Below are 17,032 nucleotides of genomic sequence, written 5' to 3' on the forward strand. Positions count from 1 at the left end.
TTAAAATTAAAAACTGTATTGAAAAGTTTCCATAATCTGCTCCCGTCACTCTCCTCCTTCCTTTTGTCTTCCTCCCCAATCTCTCTCCACTGAATTCCCTGTTTTCTCCCTTTTCTATTCTGATGTCTTTTATTTTTGTTTTCTGGCCTCCTCCATCATCCATGACAGCATGTTGATGAACCCAGTATTTGTGCATATGTGTAGAAACAGCTAGACAGCTGCTTTGAGGTCACGAATACACTACTACTTTCTCTGGAAGACAGTTTCAAAGTATCCTGTGGTTTTTACATTCTTTCTTCCACTTCTGAAATATTCCATGAGCCATTGGAGTGTGATAGAAATGTCTCATTAGGTGGGGAACATTCAACTTTCGCTTATTCTGAACACTTTTATGAGTTTTGAGTCTTCACAGTGGTCACTGACATCCAAAAAGAGAAATTTCTCTAACCAAAAGTGAGAGCAGCTCTGCTATGTGGGTATAAACATAGATATTTAGAGGGTTTGGTGGGTATGATATATCCATGTAGCCAAACAACAAAATAGCTTCCCCAACTAGGGCCTATGACCTTCCCAGGCGTAGTCTTTTTGACTAGGTTTTTACTGTCAGGCATGAATTCCCTCCTGTGGAGTGGGCTTCATATCCATTCTGAGAACCACTGGTTTCCCCATAACATCTTGCCTAACTGGCCAGTTGTATAACTTTCAGGGTCCACTGCTGGTTAAGACTGCTAATGACTTTTCTCCCCTAGTAGACTGCATAGCACTTTCCAGCACTATAAGGGCTAGTTAACATGGAGGAAGCATCCAATACAGTTGCAGCTTGATTTTACAGTGTTCTGCAACCCAAGTTTATGGTGTCTGCAGTAGGGTCTTATCATCTAGTTTTGATAGGCAACCAAGAGCCTTGGCAGTAGCCTGTATTATTTTGGGGGCCTCCTTGACATATAACTCACTGAATTTGAAATTTTTCTTAAACAACCTATGGCTTCAGTGCACAACATTATCCACACTACCCACAGGGTATTCTGTCTGAATTCTCTTCATATATATATATATATACATATACATATACATATACATATACATATACATATACATATACATATACATATACATATACATATACATATACATATATGTATATATCAAAGGAGGTTTCCATATGTCTTATTCATAACACCTTTAGTTTCGATTAATCCTCCTCCCATCCACTCCTACATATTCTTCCCACCTAGATCATTTTGCCCCCAGTATTCCATTTCTCTACTTATATATCTACGATCCCTTCCCCTTAAGCCCTTAAGGCATTTAAACCTTTAATATTTTGAAAGCTTAAATATATAATTTTTTTACAGCTTACCTCTTTATGTGTCATCATAAGCAAAATAAATTCCATTTCTAGAATGGGTTTTCTTCATTTTAATGAATTATATTATTCTAAAATACTCACTTTATGAAGTTTTTGTTTATATGAGACAAAATGAAGAATAACAAGACATTTTACCCAGGGAAAGCTCTGTAATCTGACATTAATAAATAAGGTTGATATTGTAATGAGCAATGCAATGAAAGGCAGGGGACTTTGTGTTTCGATTTTCTACTTTTAATATCAGTACAAGCAATTCCAGAACTCTTGACTACTTTTGCATAGTTTCTGAGATCAGTTAGTAGAGCTTATGATTATACAATTATGATTATATGATTATGAATATTATTACTTAATACATTTTTGGCTGTGATAGGGCTCTACAACTTGTAGGTGAGCCTTCTCTGAGAAAATGCATCACAGTACAATACAATAATATAATAAAATATATAATAATAATTATAATAATACAATATAATTCCAGTACCAAGACTGTCTCCATTTTCACGTCAAGTATTTCTTAGGTATCCAAAGACTTTAAAACCAATATACTTTACTATTCTGTTTGAAACATTTTTCTTAGAAACCAAAATTGATGTTGATGATTCAAATTCTTTTAATACTCATATTTTGGAAAATACAGGTAAGTATACATTCTACATTCTTTAGTAACTGCTAAATTAGTAGCATGTGTTGAATTGAATTTAAAATTATAGAATCATGAAATCTAGGTCTAACCTATTTTCTACTTGAGCCAGTATAAATCATTAATTTTTTGACAAATATACTTTCTTTTCAAAAAATTTATTTATTTGAGAGCATGAGAAAGAGGCAGACACAAACAGAGAGAGAGAATGTGGGCACGCTTGGGCCTCTAGCCACTGCAAATGAACTCCAGACGCATGCACCCCCTTGCGCATCTGGCTTATGTGGGTCCTGGGCAATCAAGCCAAGGTCCTTTGGCTTTGCAAGCAAACATCTTAACTGCTAAGCCATCTCTCTAGCCCAGCAAATATATTTTATAACAACAGTTTTTACTTATATTGCTGGAAAATGTTTTTAAAATAATCAGAGGGAAATTGAAAAAGATTTAGCAAGAAAGTAATTATAGTCAACATTATGAATCTACTATTTCACTCATTAGAGTGGCCTATAAAACAGATGTTTGCTGTGTGGTTGATAGATGAAGGAAAATAGCTATAGTCTACTATAAATAATTTGTAGGAAAAAATTCATTTTAATATGTACTAAAGGAATAAGTTAATATTTGAAAAGAAAATTCCAAATATTTATTAATCATTCCTTTTTGTGATTGAAAATAATATTTTACTTGCCTAAATTTGATCATGAAGTAGAAGTAAGAGGTAACCTATGAAACCAAGGATACGATGTTACAGATTAAGTATACCAACTGAGATAATCCACCTCAACCTCAAATTAGGGTTAGAGTTTATTAGTATTAGTGATTATGGCAATCTAACAATCAATTTTAAATTGACCACCACTTTTTGTCTGTTGATCAGAGTATCCTAGAGAGAAAATTTATGATTAACTTACATGTTCTAGAATTCTGTAATTTTTTGATAAAATTAGTTAAGATGACTTTTGTTTGTCTAAGATTATTATCTTACTTTTTCTATTTGGTTCTCACATGCTTTAAAAATGTGTATAGAAAAAAATACAATTTCTATTCCATATTTTTTTTTGGTTCTGACAGTAACTACCAAGGCTTTTGTCTAATAATAACAACATACGTGAAGAGTTAGTGGGCTGCTTTGAATCATAACTCTTCATTTAAATTATTATTTAGGAGCTGGAAACCTGAAAAATACTTAGTTTCTATCAAAGAAGTGTTTATAGTGCAAACTAAATTATATTTGCCTCAAAGAGTGAAGCCGTTAAATATAAAAAGTGAACATTTTAGCAGTACAGCTAATGGTTATGTGTATATGTGTGCATGTGTACATGCATGCATGTGCTGTGTGCAAAGTGAACTTTTATAGCAATACAGCTAATGGTTATGTGTGTATGTGTGTGTGCATGCATGTGTGTGTGTGTAAAGTGAAATTTTTAGCAGTGCTGCTTCAAAATTAAAACTTACACTTCACCATCAGATATAGATTCTCAAATATTTAGAAAAGAAACTTATGAGCCATTGTGAAAAAACCAGCAATTAAATTACACACACTAAGTCACTGTAGTTTGCAAACAAGCCCTTTGAGTGTTGAAAAAATCCAGTGGATAACATTCACTGACAATATTTTTGCTTTTAATCTTGACTTTTCACAAAGAAATTCTTCTGTGCAGGAAGTAGGCATAGTGTTAAGTTCAGATCTGGAGACTGCAGCAGAGCTTCATAGGAGCATCACAATGATGCAGATGAGCAAGAGACAGATTAAGATGAGACAGAAATTGATGAACAGGTTCTGGAGATTTTGACGTGCTTGTTGAGGCATTTCAATCGTTGAGGCTCTTCTTATAGCAGAGCGAGTAAGATATTGGACTTTCTCCATGATGCCAGTAAGACAGGAAGTCTGACTTGTTAAGTGGTCAAGAGAAAGAAAGAGCTGGCAGCCAAGTGTGAGGTAACTTCAGTCTTTTATGATGCCTGGAATGTAAAAATAGTGACTTGATTAGGATCCCATGTTGTACCTCTTCTGAAAAGGTAGCCCACAGTTTGGAGATAATGAATCTTCTTCAATACTATTTGTATTTTATAGCATCAGATGGCTCTGTAGTCTGTGCATATGCCTACCCCCCTAAGTCTTAGCCTTCTTCCAAAATGACTGCAGCAAGTATTTGGTTTATGATGCACTCACTTGGGTTACTCCTTTGGTCTAAAGTTCTTATAATTTAAGTAAGTTTGTTTCTCTGCAAACACTAATGGCTTTAGAGCTAATCTCATAACAGAGTTAAATAAGGTAAAATATTACATGAAAAAAAGATTTCAGTTGCTTCTAGTTCTGCTTCCTGATTTGACTAAATGTTATTTAAAACTACATTTTATTTTTATTTACTTATTTATTTGACAGAGAAAGAGGGAGAGAGACAGAGATTGGGCATGCCAGGGCCTCCAGCCTCTGTGAACAAACTCCAGACATATGCTCCCCCTTGTGCTATTGTGGGTCCTGGGGAATCAAACCTGGGTCCTTTGGCTTTGTAGGCAAATGCCTTAACCACTAAGCCATCCCTCCAGCCTTCAAACAACATTTTAACAGGATTTGATTGAAGTATTAAAAGACTGTAAAGTTTTTGGCAGGCATAATGGTTCTTGTTATTTTACTACCACGGACAGTTCCAGTTTCCCTTGCTTGCCAGGAGGGGTTTTTGTCTTCCCTTTCTTCTAAGAATCTATAAAATCTATTACTACATGTGGAGTCTAAAGCTTTGATAATTATTAAAGACAAAAGAAATCATATATCATGAAAATGGATATAGACATAAAATGAACTGTGTGTTAACTATCTAGAAATAGTAGTAGTATTTGGGAGTATTTTAAGTGGCTTTTAAAAAAAATATTGTTCTTTAGGATTTTATCCAGGCTGGCCTCCAACTTGAGGTTATGCTCCTGCTTCTGCCACCTTAGTGATGGAATTGTAGCTGTATGCCAGCATGCCCAGCTAAGTTTTTAATTAGTTTAAAAATAACAAAAATAAAAATGACTTAAAATATCATAGTTAAGTGCCCAGAGGCAGGTTGGTTAACATTATTTGATATGTCTGTGTAAATATATTACTACATGTAATAGGTACTGGATTTCCTTTTTTTCCCCTAGTCTCCTATGTGGTCCATGAAACCCCACCTCATCTTGTCAGCTCTATACCTAAATGTATGTATGTGGGATTCATTCTAAATTTTGGAAGGATGTGATGATTGTAACTGACCATTCCTTGTAGGATTTATAAAGCCTTTTGTTTTATTTCCATCTTTTCCTCAAAGAAGGTAAACTTGGCACTGCAAACAAATATCAAGGTACAGAGAGAATCTTCTTTTTACAATAGAAGAAGATGACAAATCACAGACAACCATGCTCCTTTGACAAGTATCATATGCCATATGAGGAGCCTGTTGGATGGAAAGACTATTTATCCACTTCCTGCAGGAATGCTTACTTTGCTTGCAGGAGTCCTATTGCAACAACATAATACCAGAATCAGCCTGACCCAAAAGAAACTTCAGTAGATTCTGGAAATCCTTTGGCAGCCTGCACACACCTTGCTAGATTATTGCCACATTAGCACTTTTTATGCTGAGCAGTGATCACACCTGCAAACACTACCAGTGCTTTGGTGTTGCTACATATTTAGATTTTGTTAGTGTTGCTTCTACTGTATGCAAGTTCTTTTTTTAGCATACTTTTATTTATTTGCAGGCAGTGTGTATGGGGGGGGGGCAGAAAATAGGCTCACCAGGGCCTGCAACCAATGCAAACTTCAGATGCATGCACCACTGTGCAACTGTCTTTATGTGGGTACTAGGAAATCAAACCTGTGTCATTAGGCTTTGTTGGCAAGTGCCTTAACCACTGAACCATGTCTCCAGATCCTACTATGCAAATGATTTTTTTTTATTATTTATTTATTTATTTGAGAGCGACAGACACAGAGAGAAAGACAGATAGAGGGAGAGAGAGAATGGGCACGCCAGGGCTTCCAGCCTCTGCAAACGAACTCCAGACGCATGTGCCCCCTTCTGCATCTGGCTAACGTGGGTCCTGGGGAATGGAGCCTCGAACCGGGGTCCTTAGGCTTCACAGGCAAGCGCTTAACCGCTAAGCCATCTCTCCAGCCCGCAAATGATTTTTTTAACATTAGAATTTTGCTACCTACTCTCTTTATTTTTGTCCAGTTGTTTATTATTCTTTTAGTGACTGTGGGCTCACTTTGCTCACAAATTAAAATCAACTTCTAAGACCATAGTCTGACAGATATATTTAGTATTTTTCCATTTAGTTTAGAAGATAAGTCTCCCGTAGATTTTTTTTCTCTATAGATTTTGAATAAGCAGTATATTCTGTGTTAGTATTATTTGGAATTTGTTTCCTGGTGGTCATTCATTTCCAAGAATAAGCTAGAAGTGATGGCATATTAGGGCAATTTACTGTTACAGTTATCAGTCTGTTGGCTCACAAAGTTTACTCTGATACATTTTTCCAGAAGGTTGCCTGATTTTAAACTTGAAAGTTCTATTTGAAGTTACTTTACTTTATTGGCATATAAACTGAATACCTCAAAGAATCTTTAAACTACATCTGTCTGGTTGTAATAATAATTAATGATAATTAAAATAAATGTTCTTTACTCATAAATTGTCTCTGTAATGAAATATTCTAGTTTAATTTTTTTACCTTGAGACATGTTCATTAATACATTAAAAATAGCAGAGAAACTTTCTTTTTGAAATTGTCTAATGGCTGTTGTTATTTATTTGATAGTGTGAGAAAGAAAGAGGGTGGGGGAATGGGCACATCAGGGTCACTAGTCCTGGCAAATGACCTCCAGACTCATGTGCCATCTTGTGCATCTGGCTTTATATGGCTATTAGGGACTTGAACCTGGGTCCTTAGGCTTTGCAGGCAATGCCTTAACCACTAAGCAATCTCTCTATCCCCCAATTTTTTTGAGGGGGGGAGGACAAGGTCTCCGAGTGTAGCTTAGGATGGCCTTGAATTCTGTTTAGCTCATACTAGTCTCAATTTACTGTAGTCTTGCTTACACCTGGGATAATAGATTGCATCACTTCTAAATTCTTTTTAACTTGTAAGTACAAAGACTTATTTTGTTTTTTTGTTTTTAGAGGGTATGGTAAGAAAGTTGGGAAATGTGAAGGAAAAATTGCTGAAACTTAACTTAACAGAGACCCTTATTATTGTAAGTCGTTGTAATATTGCTGATTGTTTTCTGAAAGCTCTAAAGATGGAGTACATTCTTTTACACACTAGAGGGCCTCAGTTAACTGAGTATACTAGAGTGGAAACACTCAGGCTTTATTTTCATTTGTTTATTTGTTAATACCTGCTTCCTGATTGTGTAAGATAAGAACATTGATGGCCTTTGGGGAAATGTTTAAAGACACTGCATCTTATCTATGTGCCAGTGTAATTTAGAAGGATTATGTTTTAGATCCCAACCTTCAATTGAGTTATCTCCTTTGTTGGCATGATCAGATGAAAGCAATTTTCATCACATGAGCAAAAAAGCATTTCATCACATGAGTAACAAAGGTTCTTCTGTTTAAGCACATATATTGTGAGTAGAACAGAAAGGAAATTGAAGAAAGCTAGCGATATGAAGTACTGAAATGAGGTTTTATGGAAAGTGTGAGAATAAATTAATCTGGATTTTATCTAACAAGCCTTGGATAAATTGAAGGTATATTTCTATCAATGAAACAAACTAAATTATCAGGAACTTTAATTTGATTGTCATTTCAAAAATATGTTTATTTTGAATTTTTCCTATCAGAATTTATTGCTTGATAACTTTTTTACATCCTGACTTTGAGAATTATTTGTACTACATCATGTAGGTTATTAAAGGTAAATTACATAACATGTACATTTAGATAAGATAGAATGATTTTGAATTAGCTTAAGTTTGTATTCTTTGAATTTGCTTTATCAAATCCCATTTTCATGAATGTGCATGTCATTCTTGTGCAGGGGATATGCTAATCTTCTCTGTATCATTCCCCTTTTAGTATATGTGCTGCCAAAGTGAGCACTACAAAATGACATTTTCAGTATTCGGAATATGGAATTTACTGTGCTTTGTTAGCATTGTTATTTATTTTTAAACCATATTAAGCAGGGAACAGGATAAGAGGTGCCTGTGACCTAGAGACATAAAAAACCTTGTCTCCTGCTGAAATTCTGCTTGCATGTAGTTCTGTGACCTTAATAAGCTTACCTTTTGTGCATCTGTTTTTTTTAAATTATAAATTAGAAGTAATCCTGTCAGACACAGAGAATTAAGGGGATCAAATGAAGTGTTTGTATACACAGGCTTATTCAGAAAATTGAACTTCAAGACTAAGGAATTTTTTGTTGTTGTTGTTGTTTTGTGGTAGAGTCGTTCTAGCCCAGGCTGACCTGGAATTTACAATGTAATCTCAGGGTGGACTTGAACTCATGGCTATATAAATTATATTACATAATACACATATTATGTTTAATACATGAAATTTTATTTGTTGAACTATTTATGCAAATATTCTCTATATACAGATTAAGAAACTATATGCTAACATACAGTATAAGTGTAATGATTCTCCTTTATGTTTACTGAGATACTATTAAAATAAATTTGATATGGTCCCTCTTAATAAAATTCTTATTCATTTACCTGTGTTAAAAATGCTTCATAAGGGCTGGAGAGATGGCTTAGCGGTTAACCACTTGCCTGTGAAGCCTAAGGACCCTGGTTCGAGGCTCGGTTCCCCAGGTCCCACGTTAGCCAGATGCACAAGGGGCGCATGCGTCTGGAGTTCATTTGCAGAGGCTGGAAGCCCTGGCGCGCCCATTCTATCTCTCTCCCTCTACCTGTCTTTCTCTCCGTGTCTGTCGCTCTCAAATAAATAAATAAATAAAAATTTTAAAAAAATGCTTCATAAGTTATAAATCTCTTACATTTCTTCCATTTGATTTCATCTGACTTTTTTTTAGCTCTTAGTTTTGTTTTATTATTTTTAATTTTTTTGTTTATTTTTATTTATTTATTTGAGAGCAACAGACAGACAGAGAGAGAGAGGCAGATAGAGAGAATGGGCATGCCAGGGCCTCCAGCCACTGCAAACGAACTCCAGACGCGGGCACCCCCTTGTGCATCTGGCTAACATGGGTCCTGGGGAATTAAGCCTCAAACCGGGGTCCTCAGGCTTGCCATCTAAATGCCACTAAGCCATCTCTCCAGCCCAGCACTTGGTTTTAAATATTTTATTTTTATTTATTTGAGAGAAGAAAAGAGGCAGAAAGAGAGAGAAAGAAAGAGAATGGGTGTACCAGGACTTCCAGGCACTGCAAACAAACTCCAGATGCATGCATCATCTTGTGCATCTGGCTTATATGGGTACAGGGGGATCAAACTGAGGTCCTTCGGCATTGAAGGCAAGCACCTTAGCTGCTAAGCCATCTCTCCAACCCACAGCACTTAGTAAAGCATACGTTTTTATAAACAAAGAACTTAAACATCACCTTATGATAGAGTTGTACATTTCAAACATCTGGTACCTATGGCATTGTGTTTAAATTTTTAACAGCCATCATTAGAACTGTGATCCCATTAACCTGCTAAGGATATTCCAATAACAGAATTTCTGCTCTTTCTAGAAGTTGCCTAGTGTTTGGAATAAAATGTGCTGTGAAAAAAACACAAAATATCCCCCACACCATACCCATGAAAAGGCTAATTGAAGTTCAAGGTTGTAATTTGATAGATATTTGAATAGAAATGCAGACTTTTACACATAGAAATAGGTGCTGAGTGACATTTGTGTAATAGCAATGGAAAAGTATTCTATGAATACAGAAATACTGAGAGACAGTTATCTCAGTGGTAGAGACAAATACTAGAAGTGCCTGTGTGTCAGGAAAGCGGCCTGGCACTACAAAGTGCCTTGTTTTCGTGAGCAGCAAAGGTAACATTTGTTTAAGAAATTGATAATTCTAGAGTAAATTTATTTTAACACACATATGATATGAGAATAGAATAGAACAAAAATCTCCAACAGAATATTGAGGCAATTTATTAAGCTGAGGACTAACAGAAAGAAGAGAGCACTGAAAGGAAGTCATGAGGTTTATTGTAGCATTTCCCTTCTTGGAATAGTTTGCTCTTTCCCTCTCTTTGTCTTTCTTTCATTTTTCTATTTTTTTTCTTTCTACTTCTAAATTCATGAGAGAAAACTTAGCAACACTGGAGGACAAAAAACTTGAGAAAAATATATTCCTTAGTTAACAAAGTAAACATTTTACCAACTGTTCAAATGAGATATATAGGAATGTTTATGTGTGAAAAACCCTTTAATTTTGTGACCTTACAAGAACTTTTTTTTGTTTGTAACAAAGTTTTTTATTTTCAGACATGTTTATGATATGGTACTGACATTAATCTATCAGTAGTCCTGTTTACTAAAATGATGGTATTTTTAGGAAATGTTTTAAAGTAATCTTCAAGATAATTTACAAGTAGCTTGCATTATCTTTTTTTGAACTCTGTTACATCTCCTTACCAGGCAGAGCCATAGTAATAGTGGAAGAGGTGTTCTGCTAATGTGCATGCTGTCCCACAACCATTTATTCTATCAAAGTGGAAATAAGCAGTCCAGCCTGCACTGCAGAGAAACATATAAAAATGAAGTCATGCATGGAAAAATTAATTTATTACTACCTCTAAATAAAGTAATATAGTTAGAAGATTTTTAAATTGGGAGAGGTTCACATTTGAAAACAAAAACACAAATACAAGTAAAATTAAAACAAACCAGTAACTAAGATCAAAGATGTGATCCTTTTCAAAGTTGGGTCTAATTTTTATTGTCACTAAATGAATAAGAATTTATTTAGAAATTAATCTTTTTTATCATCAGAAACATTGTATTATCTAACTTTGAATTCAAATTTAGAAAATAAGGTTCTTTTTAAAAGTTTAAATTTGAATTATGGAAAGGAAAAAAATTCTAAAAGCAGTGGAATCAGTTTCTTACCTTGCCTTCTGTGACCATCACAGTATGTCAAGTTGGATGAAATCTTGGGAAATGTTTAACTCGGAGGTTTTCAGACTGTCACCCGGCTTATGGGAACAGCTGCAGTCGTGGAGGACAAGTCTTCTAGCGATGCCTTATGATGTCACAGGAATTCTGAAGTTATGATTGGTTAGCTTTAGTCTTATCACAGCCAAACTTTAGAACTTCATGTATTTTACTTTACACGTGGAAAGGTCATTAACACTGTGATTTTTCAGGTGTAAAAATTTTAGAGCAGATAGCTGAGATCGGAAAACTAAGATTGGGTTGAAGAGTTGTTCATCTTTAGGCTTAGAGAAATGTATATTGATGGGAGAGTGTGGACGAGCTAAAACAATTTATCAGGAAGTTCAATAGAGGGAATCATTCTCTTTTTATATTAGTTTCATTTAAATCACCACACTTGAAATTCCCAAGTTTTAAATTTGTTCTTTAGTGCTGGAAGAGCTCTTTGTAGTTTTTTGAATGCTCATAGCAGAATGAACTCAGCCTCTCACTTGTCCGTGGGGAGCCCCTGCTTCTGTGTCCTTAAATGGAGATGATCGTGGCTTCTTCCAAAGAAAGGTGCAGTCCTTTTCTTCAACAAATCACTTGTTAGCTTAAACTCACTGAAATATTTTAGCAAAGATCCTCTATAAACATTGATAATGGAAAATTCACCATGTATGAGTAAATGCAAAAGTAAGATTATCTAGTGGAACTTGTATCTCTGTATATACAGTACCAAAAATGTGTGCTTGATGCTTTCCTTAATACTTTGCAACAATTTTTTCTTTCAGTCTTTATACAATATTCTTATTACTCGTTGTCAGTAATATGAAACTTTTAGCAATGTAAAATGGTTTATAGTAGCTTATCAAATATAACATAGCTGGTGAAGAGTGGGTAAGAATTTTGAGCTAGAAATAAGTTTTGTTGTTATTCCTGATAAAATTGGAATATTATAGGGAGAAAACAATAATTATGGACATAGGCTTCAAAGAATAGTATACCAATCAAGAACTTCATATTATAAGAAAACAGTTGGTAATATTTAATTGGATAAATTAAAGAACTGCCATAAATTGAATATCTCCTAGTAATTCACATGTGTGCAAGTTTATTTTAAAAGTGCACATGGCACAGGCATACCATATAAAGCTAGACTAGGTGTGTGTGAAAGTTGAGAGTAGAATCAGTGTAGATGTGCATGGGAATGAGGCTGTCAGGTAACTGTTGCTGCTTTATGGAAGTCTAGGAAGTGTTGTATTTTAGTTTTAACCTTATCCCACCAACAGAAAAGTGTTTAATAGGAACACCAGTTAGTTTACAGAGTGTTGCTCAAATTACTCAACTAGGAGCTAGAAAAGTTTTAGAAGTATTTTGTCTTTATTTGGAATTACATGGTTGAATACCACCTTTAGTTACATGACTAAATCATGTGTGGAGTGAAGGACATTGTGATTGGGGGTTTAATGACATAAAGTGTGTATAGTGATTATCAGAGTTTCCATAACAAGGTATTCATTTAGGGTTAGTACTCAGCTTTTTTCCCTTGACAGAATAGATTCTTGTGGTGTGTGAATAGAGTTCAGGGTCCTTGAATGCATCTTTATTTTTACTAAACTCTAAATGAAAAATTTAGTGTTTGTTCAGCTTTGATTGTAGACCACAAGCTGCAGAAATGTTACCAGTATGTTTGTCACTTTAGAAATCTAAGGTATTTTTAGTCTTTGGAATCCGAACCATGTATTCAACCAAAAGCAGAAAGAAAATATTTGAAACAAATTTGTCCTGAACTTATTTTCCTTTTTATGATTATAAAATTAAGTAGTTTGATAACTATTAACATTTCATTTATATTACCTTAGATGTTAATCATTTACAAATGATATTGCATGACGTGATATATGCCACATTTCTTTTGCACATAGTATGCTATCTTATGTAAGGAATTTGAGCATCAAGCTGAAGGTCAGCCTGGGATTCAAGAAACACTGTCTCAAAAAAAAAAAATGCATGCATAGAACATATATATTAGTACATCTCAGATTTGCTATGTAAAAACACCAGTTTTATTGTAATTTTCTTCTTATATAGTCCTATCCATTCTTACTTGCTATTTCTTATAAATTTTAAGAACAGTTTAAAATGAACAAAATTATTGCAAGCCTAGTACAGAGTGTTCTATGTGTTTCATACCCAGAAGATCATATTACTGTGGTAGACTTGTCCTTACCATAGCAGCAATGTTGTTATAGAGCGTTAGTAAAGTCTTGGCTTAATCTTCCCTAACATCACCTTTTCTGAATTAGGATCCTATCCAAGATATCACATTACATTTAGTAATGTCTCCTTAAGCCTTCTTGGCTCTGAAAGGTTCTCAGATCTTCCTTTTCTCATTTCTCTTTTCTTTCTCTAAGAGAGAGAGAAAATTGTCATATCAGGGCCTCCAGCGACTATAATCGAACTCCAGACACATGTACCACTTTATATGTATATGCAAACTTGCATGAGGGTCACCTTGTGTATCTGGTTTACATGGGATCTGGGCTCTTAGGCTTCACGGGGAGGTGTCTTAACCACTCAACTATCTCTCGAGCCCCAGACCTTACAATTTGATAATCTTAGTGGTTTTGAAGGATGATAGATGTTTTGTAGATTGTGTCCAAGTTAAGATTTGTCTGATGTTTTTCTCATGGCTAGGCTGGTTAACAGTATTTTATTTTACTTTATTCTATTTTATTTCATTTTATTATTTGAGAGAGAGAGGAAAAAAAAGTGGGGGGGGAGACAGTTTTTTTTTTTTTTTAATTAAGGCCAAAAAGGTAAAATGCCATTTCATCACATTCTGTTCACTTCCCACAATTTATCACTGTTGTTATTAACCTTGATCACCTGGCAGAGGTTTAGTTAGTATTTGTCATGTTCCTCATAAAGTTATTTCAAAAACAATTTTTAGTAACTTTATTTGACACTTAAGATGTTAGTTCTCATCCATGTTGACTGTCTGTAGATTTTTGAATGTGGTAAAAGGGACATAGGTCACCAAAGTATAAAGCTTGTTCAGTGAATCTTCATCCTTATTCTGTTTCCTGGGCAACTGTATACAAATACCATAAGGGACATTCCTTATTCCCTTGGCTCAGACATCTTTGCCTGGTTTCAATGTGCACATCTGGAGTCCCCATCTTCTTCATGGAAAATTTGCAGATCTCTTTGAGGGCCAAGGGGCCTGCTTCCTGAAGCCCACTCCATGGATGTGCTTGTGAATGTTGATGGAATATTCTTAGGTCACCACCTCCTTGAATGGCTCTTCCTTTTCTTGCCACCCTTTGTGGGAGCCATTCTGCTAGGCCCAAGTTGGAAAGCAAGTTATTCTTTTTCATCTTTCCTAATTGTGCTCTTTGGAGGTATAAGAGAGAAGATTTCTCTCTCACTCATTGCTGGGTATTCATAGTCAATGCCTTTAAGACATAATACAGATTAATAAGAGAAAAGCATACAAATTTAACTTTCACATGACATGTGAGCCTTCATCAGAAAATGAAGATCCACTCCCTGCCAGATGTGGTGGCACACACTTTAATCCCAGCACTTGGGAGGCCTAGGTAGGAGGATTGCTGTGAGTTAGATGCCAGCTTGAGACCACATAATGGATTTCAGGTCAACCTGGGCTACAGCAAGACCCTACCTAAAATTAAAGGAAAAAAAAAGAAAGAAAGAAAAAGAAAATGAAGACCCAAAGAAACAGGAAAGTTTGTGGACTTTTTTATGATTAGGTTTTATGAATGGAAAGATAGTGATGGAGAAGATAAGGGGGATATAATCTCTCTAGTAAGGGTCATGGGGTCTGCTCTAGGAAACAGTTGGAGAAAGACAAGATTGACTTTAATATGACATGCTTCAAAGGTGGTGAGAGAAAAATAAACATGACTTTCCTGCTTCTGTTTCCTTAGATACCAGGAGACTGAAACCCATCAGAAAGGTCATTTTGTCTAGACCATACTTGTACTATACTGCCTTACACATGGACTTACCCTCAATTGTTTGGAATTCTGTGTTTTAAGTGTTCAAAAACATTCTGGCCAATAAGTTCAGCACTTTGCTGAAAGTGTCAATAAAAGGAAAGGATCCTTGTGCTAGAGAATGTTTCTGTTCATGGCACAGTCCTTAATTTTTCAATCTTTCAGCTTGGCATTTTGTCTGTTATCACATTCCTTTGTGTGCTGTGCTCTGACTCTATACAGCTCCCTGTGACCTGGTGATAGGTTACTGTTCTATTTTAAGTCTGGATGTTTTTTGTAGGAATGTCATTCCTCCTAAATAAACCCTTGTTCCCATCAAAATGCCTCTTCAGTTTTTCAGTGAAGTGTTCCATGCTTTATGCCACATAATTTTTCATGTACATCTTCATTATTTATTGTTTGAGTATATGCTTAGACAGGTTACAGGTTTTTTCAGAGCCAATTCACTAACTCATTTTTCTGTAGTCTTTTGCTTGTTTTGTGTGGATATTAGGTCTTGCTTTGTAGCCCAGACTGGCCTCAAACTCCCAGAGCTCATCTCTCAGCCACCCATATTCTGGGATTACAGGTGTGCACCATTATACTAAGCAGCATTTTTTTTTCTTTATTACTGTAGTTACCTGGTCTGCAACCTTAGTAGTTTTTATTAATTTTTCTTCCTTGAGGTAGGGTCTCACTCTAGCCCAGGATCACAGTGATCCTCCTACTTCTGCCTTCCGAGGGCTGGGATTAAAGGTATGTGCGACCATGCTTGGCTGTTAGTGGTTCTTAAATACTCATTGCGTGAAGAATAGAACAAGATAAGAAAGTGGGCACTGGAAAAGACCCCTAGATAATTATGAAGTGGAAGTGTTAGGGACAGTTCTGAAATCTTCAGTGTTAAAGGTCAGTGTGAGAAAGAGAAGTATGTGAATGATTAGGGAACATAGGATGAGAGTAACATGACCAAAAAAACATTGGTTTTTGATATTTAAACATGCAAATATGGCTGTGAACCTTAATGACTTGCAGCAGCTCTTGTCAGCCTAGCTGCTACCACTGCGCAGGCCATGGCTCAGGGTCTGCTTTTCTGCAACTGTGATCGTTCCTTGTGTGCTGAGAAATTTCCATTATAGTCATTTCCCCTAAAATCTAAATTTTATAGCATTGCATACAATATCTTTTCTTTTATGACCATTGTCATCCATTCTCATCCCCACAGTCAAATAGCTGTCATTATATGACTTGTCTTACAGAAAGAATGTTTGTTTATTCTTCTGGAGTACCTTCATTGTTCAGAAATAGGAAGGAAAGTGACCTGCTTAGTTTATTCTTTACTTTCATTATGTAAAAACAAACAAACAAACAAAAAATGGAGCCTCTCTCTCTGCATCTTTCTCCCTTTCAAAAAGTAAATAATTTTTTTAAAATGAGTATCTTTTATAATTCAAAAAAGGTGGAAGTTGAAGGGGAGCCTTGATTGTTTTTCAGCAGAGGTTTCTGTAAATTTTGATTTCAAATATGAAATTTATATTTGCTTTACTGTTGCAGTTAGGTTCACATTGCTGGTAGAAATCACCTAACCAAGAGCAGCTTGTGGGAAAAAAGGGGGCTTATTTTGGCTTATAGGCTCCAGGGGGAAGTTCCATGATGGCAGGGGAAATGATGGCATGAGCAGAGGGTTGACATCACCTCCAGCCAACATAAGGTGGACAATAGCAACAGTAGAGTGTGCCACGCACTGGCATGGGGAAACTGGCTGTAACACCCATAAACCTGCCTCCAACAATACACCACCACCAGCAAGCGTTAATTCCCAAAGCTCCAATCACCTGGGAACCTAGCATTCAGAACAGCTAAGTGTATGGGGGACACCTGAATCAAACCACCACACCTTATAAAGCAAGCAATGCTAAGTGTCCCAGTGGAAGAGATTAGT

The 17,032-nt window shown here is 35.6% G+C and overlaps 2 protein-coding genes and 1 non-coding gene across 4 annotated transcripts in view; 1 reads left to right on the plus strand and 2 right to left on the minus strand.

The window, feature by feature from the left end:
* Cep85l (centrosomal protein 85 like) overlaps positions 1 to 17,032 on the plus strand; it is a 215,618-nt gene that overhangs the window by 96,303 nt on the left and 102,283 nt on the right. The gene's annotated exons all lie outside the window — the stretch shown is intronic.
* On the minus strand, positions 3,596 to 3,879 carry Pln (phospholamban). Its single transcript, XM_004651242.2, has one exon. The coding sequence runs from the start codon at positions 3,877 to 3,879 to the stop codon at positions 3,721 to 3,723; it is 159 nt and encodes a 52-aa protein (XP_004651299.1). The 3' UTR covers positions 3,596 to 3,720.
* On the minus strand, positions 7,983 to 8,089 carry LOC123463773. Its single transcript, XR_006639156.1, has one exon. It is a non-coding gene; the product is annotated as a U6 spliceosomal RNA (small nuclear RNA).

This window comes from Jaculus jaculus, chromosome 9 (assembly GCF_020740685.1).
Source record: "Jaculus jaculus isolate mJacJac1 chromosome 9, mJacJac1.mat.Y.cur, whole genome shotgun sequence".
NCBI classification, from domain to species: Eukaryota; Metazoa; Chordata; class Mammalia; order Rodentia; family Dipodidae; genus Jaculus; species Jaculus jaculus.